At 34.8% G+C, this 10,571-nt stretch overlaps 1 protein-coding gene across 1 annotated transcript; it reads right to left on the reverse strand.

The window, feature by feature from the left end:
* Positions 1–6,390: 6,390 nt before the first annotated feature.
* LOC125668158 (uncharacterized) lies at positions 6,391–10,213 on the reverse strand. Its single transcript, XM_048901974.2, has 5 exons — positions 9,795–10,213; positions 9,265–9,423; positions 7,057–7,110; positions 6,836–6,940; positions 6,391–6,496 (listed from the first exon to the last, which is right to left on the reverse strand). The coding sequence occupies exons 1-5, from the start codon at positions 10,010–10,012 to the stop codon at positions 6,391–6,393; spliced, it is 642 nt and encodes a 213-aa protein (XP_048757931.1). The 5' UTR covers positions 10,013–10,213.
* Between the last annotated feature and the right edge of the window lie 358 nt (positions 10,214–10,571).

Consider the following 10,571-nt stretch of genomic DNA (forward strand, 5'->3'; position numbering starts at 1 on the left):
GCACTACTTTCAGTTCGCCATTTTTCCTTCAGCAATTTCAAAATGTCTGACTGTATGACCAAATACTAATCCAAGAGACTCCTGTAATGCTTCTCGCGCAACAAATAAAACATGGTGAACCCCTTCATCACAATCTTTATCATACTGATAACAATATGTCTTCACCATAGTCTTAAGGGTTTGATGAAAACGTCCAAGTGCCCCCTGAGACCTGGGATGATAAGTAGTAGACTTACATAATGTCTAACACCTAACTCATTCATGACCTTTTGAAACAACCCTGACATAAATTTCGCATCATGACTAAATAGCCTTAGACACTCCTACAAAACTGAAAACCTTGGAAAGGGCCTTGATTATGTTCTTTACCTCTAAATCCCTAAAACGTATAGCTTGATGAAATCGAGTGTACGGGCACATGACGGTAAGTAAATACTGGTTACCTGATCTAGTTTTACGAAAAAGTCTTACACAATCTACTAACACTTGGTTATAACGTATTTCAAAAGCTGGAGTGGGTTAAAGATCCGTCACACCCGCCATAAAGCCTATATCTCAATCAACCAAACGGTGTAATCTGCAGTCAAAAGCAGTGCACAAGGAACTACCTAACAAATAATATGAAACTGCCAACAATTGACCAATTTGACTCGAAACACGTCAGACAGCAATTGAACTTATGACAGGTTGCATTGGCAAATTAGATCATTACAATGACAATAGAATTTGTGAAATGCTGACTCCAAACCAGACTGTTTAAAACCCTGTAACATCAACCCATTTGACATCAGCCCACCTTGATTTAAAAACTGATCGTACGCACAAGTTCTTGCATATCACATCAGTCGAGAAACAACATGCAAGCGATAACATGGGACGTTGGCGCCAGAAAGAAGCCGGTCTGTCACTAAGCCGAGCTAATGAATCGATTATAATACGTTGTAATTTCATAAACACACTCGGATTTTATGCATAAAATCACCACATCATTGCTGAAAAATCTAATGGTAATCAAGTTTGTCTTGGATTTGGAACTTATCTGCCTTTTATTCGTATTGTAATGGATATTTAGATACAAGATCATGGTTTGGCCCAAAGTTTCTGGTTCTTCATATTTCATTCGTTATAATTTATTTTCTTAATCCTTATTCGTTTAGTTTTATTGAAATTTCCGGATTTCATACAAATGCTACCATGTAGAATATATGCCAACGATTTCATTTTGCAATATGTTCCTCTTTTACTTAGTGACAAAATGTAAAATTATCTCTATAATACAATTTCATTTCTTGATTCAAAATGCCATAGGTGCATCTGTATCTGCTCAAGTGCACTTTCTCTAATATACTACAAAAATATCAAGATTGACATTGAGAAATAAAATAACACATATTTTGTCCAAGCATGTCATGCAATTATAGCCACCTTGCCAATGTTATAAATCAAAATCTCTCATTTAAATACTCTTAACTTTTGTCCTAAAGTAAGGCAGACAACAGGGGATAATTAAAGGGACTATTAAGATATCGACCGTATACAGATTTATAAATAATCATCACAAGTATATTTAATATTTCTTTGTAATCTATCGCAGCGTAGAAGAATAACGTCAGCAATTTTAAAACTGATTAGTTCTGCTTGTCTGCACACCAGTAGTTTTCAAAATATTCTACCCAAGTAGGTGGCATGCACATGTAATATTATACTGATTATATCTTAATAGCTTGCAAAAATAAAGTGTAAGGGTTCAGACTATCTGTCTGCCTAATATTGTGGGATCGGGTCTGTGTAGTAGCAGACCTCAGAGAGATTGTTGCACTTCAAAATATACAAATATGTGCCACGTATTTATCTTAGAGTCAAGGAAAAAACTTACCGGGTTTTTTTTATCAATATGATATGAAATAATGTAATTAATCTTAATATTTTAAAACCGTTTATTTAGTTTTAATGCTCTTAAATATTTTAAAGTTATTTAAATTACGTTCAACTTTTGTGGAAATTTTATTACAGATATTTTATTTGCAAGTTGTGATATAAATAATTTTTCGGAAATTTTTTGAAAGATTTTCTAGCCTTGTATGATTGCTCTGAAATGTCATTTCATTTACTTATCACATTTCAGCTTACTTAATCAGACATGCCAAAAATAAAATGTCCTTGTTGTTCTGATAATAAAGTTTTTTTTTTGGAGTGTGGGGGGTGGACATTGGGGGGTTAATTATGAAGTAAACGTTTTTATAGCATCCACTTGTACTAGTCAACAAGTAAAAAGTTCTTTGTTAGGGGATTAACAATGCCTACAGAATTATTTACCTGTTCAAATGTGGTGTAATTAGTTGCATTACACAGACCTATAGATTAAGTGGACACGCAATGACCAAGTAATCTTTTAATTTAAATGGTTTCTTTCCGCCATTATCTCTAAAATCATTTTTGATTGGGTAAAATGATATTCTCACAATTTTGAGTTCAGCAGGGTGTGCGTCCTGGCTGGTCACTTTTCATCTTTGAATAAAACCAGCCGTATATTCACCTAATTCCTGTCTTCTATTTCAATAATAAAGCCTCAACAAAGGGAAATTTCAGTTAGGTTGGGAAGCTACCAAAGTATTGTCTATAAAACAAAATAATGATAAGACGTCAAAAGACAACATAGGATGTGACTGGTGGAAATGTCATGCAATCATTTTCAACTTCAGATTGAGAATTAGTAAACGACAATAGGTCTAACTGACCTTCAGGAGAACCTATTGCGCTTCAAAATATACAAATATGTTCAAAATATATAAATAGTCTGCCTGACCAACCTTCACTATCGCCGTCAACTATAAGTCTGTCTTCTCTCCAGTCACAAGACCTCAGTGAGACCTAAGGCTCACTAAGTCTACGGAGCCTTACTGATACCTACACCTTTCGTGGACGAGGTACAAGAGGTTACCAACACCCCTTCCAATCTATACTTCATCAGGATATTAACACCCCGTACCCATAAATCTGCCAAGGATATACCAACACTCCTATCACTCAAACACTCTCACTGGCACATCTTCTGTCTCAGTGACAATGATATACAATCTTTAATACTGATTCAACATTACTGATGATTATGCAAGGGATTCCATCTTAGTCAGAATCTATATACTGCTGGCAAATCACACTATCACAATCACATGATCCGTGCCTTGTCTTCATGCTTTTCCTCTAACTTCACCATATAAGTGAGATATTTTGTACTTAACGAAAGTAGTCAATAAAAATACTACCTTTTGCTTTACTTTCACGAATCAACTAAATTTAACAGATATATGTACAATAATAGTTCTTGCGAGGCGAAATCACTGAAATATTGATTAGGAAATAAACTACATAATCATTCCATGATTCCATGAAAGATAATACTATACAATACAATGAAATAGCGTTCCTCGCCACACAACTAAACATTTAAATGAATCATTTGAATCATTCTAAGTATTTCAAATTTATTATATTCAAAATTAATCTCTTTTCGATGATCAAATGAAAGTTTTCAAAAAAAAAAACCATTTTCATTTGGATCTTGCAGAATTTACAGAATGTTGTAAATGTTGATAAAGGGATGTTAAAATAAGGATCAATAAACCTATATACCTGTATTTTATACGGCAAACAAATCATGAATGTTTAGAAAATGACGCAATAATTTCTTTGACCAATTACCGTAACGGTAATAATAACAGATTTCCGATATTTCAATATCTGTGCCGTCAACTAAAACTAACAAACAAAAGATGCTACAGATCCCTGTTTATAGAAGCAAGTAAAGTTTATAAGTGTTTATCAAATGAAATTCGCATGAATAGGAGTGGAAATGCTTGTAAATTCTGTGTTAATAAACTTAATCCTATTCTCAAACTTGATGAGGAAATTCGGGTTAAGTGGGTCTGTTGAAATCTGAAAGACTAGAGTTGATCAGACAATTATCTAAAGAGATTGGTGTGGTTACGCACAATGTATGGTAAATTTAATACACTGGTCAAGTCAACAAAGAAGCGTCCATTAGTTACAACAGCTAAAAAGTGTCCAGTTTGTTCTCAATCAGCAATCTTCGGATCATTCCGCTACGAGCACACAATGACCTCCACCAAGAAAAAAACCATCGAAGCTAACCGATTAGTTGACTAATGAACATAATAATTCATGGAGTCGAATTTTTTCTATCATACAGCCACGACATTTGACGTAGTGTAAACGGAGACAATAGTCGTGGCTTGAGGCGATCCTGATTCCATGGTCAGGTCTTTCACGTCATTTGTCGCGACTTCCTCAAATAAACTCTATAAATGTTCAATTTTATGTACAGCAAGACTCTCTTAATTCAGCCATTATGTTATATGCGTATTAGAAAGCCCCAACAGGCACGATATCATCATACGTATTGTCACCACTCCCTAATAGTATAGCGTACGCTTCGTAACCGGGAGGTCTTGAGTTCGAAATCCGCCCGTGCCATGGCCATGTCAAACCCAAGACGTTAAAATACGTAGTGATTACACCTTCGCCAAACGCTTCACATTTAAATGTGAGAATCGCAGATCTTTCGGATATGACATTTAAAACTATGACAGAGATCCCGTGTCAGGTTGAAAAACTCTCACTGTTACGTCCCTGGGCGCTAAGATGAGCCTTTGTGGTACTTCATCTACAGCTGGTGAAGTTTCAATATGAGTAAAAAAATGTCTCAACGATATGTAGAACAAAGTACATAAACCCTAATTCTTGCTGATATATAGTCATTTCTATTCGAAAATTCGTTATCATTTTAATGAAAGGTGAAGTAACTCCTACATGTATAAGCAATAAAAAAGAAAGAGTTGTCACATGGTCAGTTTTTAAATCCATTACCACCTGCATATGGTGTTTATATCTATCAACTGATCCGATACACTAGAGCTTGTTCTAGGTATAGTCAGTTTTTAAATCGAGGCAAGCTGCTAACAAGTTGATGGTACAGGGGTTTCAACAGTCTCGATTGAAGTCAGCATTCTACAGGACCGTAAATTACATGGAGGCGGAGGAGGCAGCTGCCTCCTCCAACTTTTGAGCCAAAAAAAAATAAAATTTAAAGTTCATTAGAATTTATGTTGCTTCCAATAACTAAGAACATGATACCTCCCTTAAAAAGCATTCCAAATCTTTCTTTTAGAATGAGTTAGTCAAGTAACATCTTAGAAGGCCCTAGAATCAAGGATTTTGCACGAAACGTGTTCAGTGTGCACAAAATGTGCTCAGCGTCTGGGGGCCTGGGCGGCCCCCAGACCCCCGCCTAATTTCCTGCCTCCTCCAAATTGAAGGTTAATTTATCAAATATGCAGTATTGAATATTAGGTCACTAGATGAAGTCTTCAAACACCAGAGATGTTTGTAAAACTCATATGCCCCAATGGTGCAAAATTGGAAAGGGTTATACACATGCATCATTTTATTGATAGTATCACCAATTCAAAATAATGAGCAATGTTTTCCTATGCCAGGAGTGGATTGACCACATGACCTAAAATTCAATAGGGGTCATGTGCTCCGTATGCTGTACCAAGTTTGGTGTCGATCAAACAAATAATTCTGAAAATATAGGAGACAATATATTACTATGTCCAGTTTGACCTCAAATCATTAGGGGTCATCTTCTGAAGATGTACAAATTTTGATGTCTGTTTTGCAAAGGATTCTCACATGAGTGAACAATATATTCCCAAGTCCAGTTTGACCATGTGACCTCAAAATCAATAGGGGTTATCTTCTCCTGAAGATGTAACAGTGTACTACGTTTGATGTCTGTCAAGCAAAGCGTTCTCAAGATATTGAGTGAACAGTGTCTTCTTATGTTCAGGGTAGATTGACCCTTGACCTGATAAACAATAGGGGTCCTTCTCTCATAACCAACCCACACACGAAATATCATAACGATCAATTGAATGGTTCTCATGATTTTGAGCCGACGTGATCTACTGACCAACCGCCAGGTGCAAAGCAGTATGCCCCATTTCTTTGAAGATAAGAATGAAAGGCCTAATCATGAGGCATATACATGTAAAGTACATGAATCAAACCCCTACCCCCATTGGTTGAAAAGAAATAGAACTGGTTATTTTTTTTTCATAGTGATAAACAACTCGTTTGGCAATCCAAAAAAAGAACTTTGGTACCTATTCACAGGGAATGTGCATATGAAATATGAAATCCTATCACTAACTATTCAAGTTATGAGCAAGTTATGAGCAAAGTTTCTGAAAAGATGGACAAACAAAAGTGATCAGAAAAGTTCATTTCATCTAATAAATAAATAAATATTTACATATCATGGGTGTAAATTAAAATTATGAACCTAATGTGAAAACTGTCATATACTTACAGAATAGCTGTGACATCAAAACTTGGCTGGTAGTTTGGGTCATCCTCTTCTGAGTCTACTGCCTCTAAATCTGAGTCTTGTACTGAGATGTCAATGGACAAGCTACAACATACAAGATGTATTCTATTCATGCGCATGGCACACTTAAGACTTTGGGGGTGGGGGTTCATATATGTAAACAAATTAAATATACTTCTCTAAGTTTCATATACTTTCATATATGTTCGTACAACATTCAAGACTTGAAGTATAAAATCTAACAATGTGCAAGCCCAGTATTTAAGAGTAAATAGGGTAATTTCTTCACAGGAAGAGTTTTATTCAATATAAAAGTATTCAGTCTTAGTCCACAAAGTTGAAGTAATGTAAAAAGATGTAGTATGCATAATGTATACTTCATTATATTTTATATATCTAATAGTGGATGCACAAAATTCTTACTTCAAAGGATCACAAAATGAATCTGACCACTTCTTTGGTTTCCGAGAACGGCTAGATGGTGTAGCTTCTGCAGTAGGTTTCATATTTGTAATTTTTTTTCTAGTACTAGTGGGGAAAAAAGAATATGAAGTACTGAAGGTAAAAGTTGAATAAAAACACAAGATATGAATTATTTTCTATGGTATGTATTGAATTCATTAAAGAAAAAATACTGTTCATACCCTGGATCTTCAGGACCGGAAACTTGCAATTCCTCCACTCCTGACATAGGTTCTCTACAATGAAAGAAATTTTGCTTATCTGAACCATGGCAAGATTAGGAATGAGGTCATTGAAAAAACAGTAAATGTAATACACAACTTCCAAGATATCAGCTCTTTTGTGATGGAGGTACGTTCAGTGTTCTGTTGAACGCTTGAGTGGGTACAAGATGTATACATACACTATAGACAGTGCTGAGTAGCTATGTAAATACGGATAAAAGTAATGAAAGTGTAAATTTTGTTTATATCAGCAGTTGTTGTCATTAACTGACCATATCAAGAACACTATTTGTTTGAATTAGGTCATCAATTAAACATGAAATCATTTTTTTATTTCCTCCTCTGCACGAGCGATTTTTAATCAAAGAAAAATGGTGATTATCGATTTTTGTTTAGCTATTTTATTATCAAATACTAATAAACTTACTAATGTGTGTGTCCCAGCAGTTTGGGTGTTTGCATAATGTCTGATAATCGGCCTTTAGGCAAATTATGAAGGCAGCGATAAGCAATTGTACCCACAAAGGGAAAGAACTATTGGGCAACACGGAAATTGTGTATTGGTAGAAATGTTCATTGAGCATTTGTTCATTTACAGGTAATCGTAATTTTTAAAATTAATAACTTTGAAAAATATCATATAATTCCAATTATATTTCAATTACTTTTGAATAATTTACAATCTACCTTGTTTGTTATTCTACAAAAACTTATGGATGAATGGAATAAACTACTCAGTATGTATAAGAATTTAAAATACATACACTGTATTATAAAGGATATATCACATATCTGTTGTCTGTGTATCATTTTCCTCAAATAAATACTCTGTCCATATTTGTTAATTGCTAAAATAACTACTCATGGACACTTGGGTCACCTTACCTGGGTGGGCAGCATATGCCCTCAAGTGAGGAATGATTGATTCAATCTGTTCATTTAGGGACACACTGACAATTAACAGTACTCTGAACAAAACAATACCAAACCCCAAAACTTATTTGAAACAACAAAGTCAGGGATGACAGGTGTTGTAAACTGTTTACTGCACTCAAGTTACAAAACCCAGGTAAAAAAATCTCATCAGGATAAAATCTAATTGCCAAATTACTTGTATGATATGTTTTTTATAATAAATTTTTGAAACTACTAACATTGAATATAATGGTTAATTTGATTAATTAATTCCTCAAAGTAAAGGAGGTAATTTCATTACATTGTTTATGTAATAGTTGGGCACTATGGAAGATGTACAACAGTGAAGGAAAATAAAAAATGACAATGAATTCAAGCTCTGTCTGATGGGACATTTCAGATACTTGTGTATCTAAATGGTGATCACCAGAACAATGCAGAATCAAATATTTTATAAAAATTTAAAGACCCAATTTTAATTTGACACCCCCAAATTGTAAGCTGCCTGCCAATCAAACATTTAACAATAGATCTCAGGTGGAGTGACATCTGCAGACACTGTGGTCTGGGGCTACCCCAGAGAGGTGTTTTGATAACAATAACAGCCAGTATCTAGAGGCATTCTTTAGATCTTGAGGAAGCCCAGTATACCTGAGTTTTGATAGCAAATGACCTGTCCACAACTGCTGTTTTCTTGTAATTCAATTGTTTTTAAAAAGGCCCCTGAACAATGCAATTTCAATATAAGTGTAATTTCCCCCCTTTATATACCTGTACATGTATTATAAATTACACAATCAGAAATTAAACAATAATTTGCACAATAAGTTTTAAAACTTGTAACCTATTGAAATAATTTATGTCATCAATTTATGATACCTCTATATTTATAACAGAAATTATTCATTGAGTCAATGACAGAGAGAGAGAAAGAGGGGTGGGTGTAAAATGTGTGTCAGCTACCCTTAGGAATACAACCATTATTCAAACACTATGACCACAGAAACTCTGCAGAGGTCACTGAGACAGGTCCTGTGTATATCAAAACTATAAAAAAAAAAAAAAAGCATGGACAGGTAGATTTCTACCATGTTCTGCCTCTGTGTATTTCTTTGAGTGCCATGGGATATAGCAATTAACACCTTAGTAGACCCTGGCCACTCCAGGTAAATAACATCTGTTTAGATTAGGCTCCGCCTACATTTTCACTGACCGTACGGTCATGAGATGGGTCTTTAAGAAGAAACTCACTGTTCTGAATCAGCAGATATCTCTGACATGGATGGTGTTCTGTCATATTCTTTGTTTTTTAATCTTGATATGATGGAAGAAGCTGCTGGTGTAGAAGTTTTCATGGCCATAGAGGTGTGGACGCTCTGGGGTTCTTTAAACGCTGCTTCATTTTCAAATCTGAAAAATTATTACTGTATCATGAATAATCACCATCAACATCTTATCAGCTGATTGTTGAGCATTCAGTCATCGCAAGACTTGTCGTTTTTCAAAATGTGTGTGTGTACGACGGGTGACCCCCCAACCCACCCCGAGTATTGAAAATCAAGGTCATCAACTCAAAGCAAATTTTTAGTGCTGACTTCAAAGGGGTCGGGGATAAATTTTACATTGCAATTTGCCATTTGTCCCCCTTTCTCGCTTAGCGCGCATGTTATGAAACACGGTAGGACTACATAATAATATAATATACCGCAAACTTTTCCTTTACATCACTTCATATTTTACAGACATATAAAAGTATGAGAAAGACTCAATAATTTCTTTACCGTTCCAGCAACATTGTCGCCATTTCTTCGTCCGTCTTCGTTTTCGTCTGTTGTTGAAGACTTTTCCACTTCTCAATTGCTCCTCCAATGTAAATTCTACTTCCTGCCAGTTTCTGGTTGTACTCCTTCTTCCTTCTTTTTCTCTCTGATGTTGTCAGAGTGGCTACTCTCCCTCCTCTTTTTTTCGCTTTCTTTTCTCTTACTTCGTCTTCCGCCATTTTTGTTTTGTTTATCGCGCGATATGCTAATAAGACGGTCACGTGGTCAGCATTCGACTTCTTTCGGAGAGACAGAGTTTCAAAAAGACAGACTGTCTTTTGAAAATATTTTCATTTATATCTTTAAAACCATAGATTTTTGAATACATGTTTAATAGAGTTTTTTAGGTATTTTTATTCATAGAATACCGTAGTAATAGTATTTTTATAAAAAATTAGTATGAAAATTGGAGCATATGCATCTTTAAGAGTTCATTGCTATTTCTATATATATATATATATATATATATATATATATATATATATATATATATATGAAATCATGTTTAGATAGACCAATGGTATATAATTATCTGCATTAGGGAGACCGCAGGATTAGGGGGGAAAAATCTGGTCTCCCTAATATTTTAGCATCGTGCAGGTGCCAACTCACTGTACTTTCAAGGATAAATCTTATGTAGTAGTATCTTTAGATTGTACTTTCATAGAATGCGTTATCAGGAGTAGGCGCTTTCAGGTTTTAAGGACAGAAAATAAATTTTAATTATAGACTTTGTAT

This window comes from Ostrea edulis, chromosome 4, assembly GCF_947568905.1.
Source record: "Ostrea edulis chromosome 4, xbOstEdul1.1, whole genome shotgun sequence".
NCBI lineage: Eukaryota > Metazoa > Mollusca > Bivalvia > Ostreida > Ostreidae > Ostrea > Ostrea edulis.

Excerpts from the sequence above, each read along its gene's own strand:
- LOC125668158 (XM_048901974.2), bottom strand. The coding sequence starts at position 10,012 with ATGGCGGAAGACGAAGTAAGAGAAAAGAAAGCGAAAAAAAGAGGAGGG. Across the intron at positions 9,424-9,794 it reads GCGACAATGTTGCTGGAACG|ATTTGAAAATGAAGCAGCGT; the intron begins GTAAAGAAATTA and ends ATAATTTTTCAG. Across the intron at positions 7,111-9,264 it reads ATATCTGCTGATTCAGAACA|AGAACCTATGTCAGGAGTGG; the intron begins GTGAGTTTCTTC and ends CTTTCATTGTAG.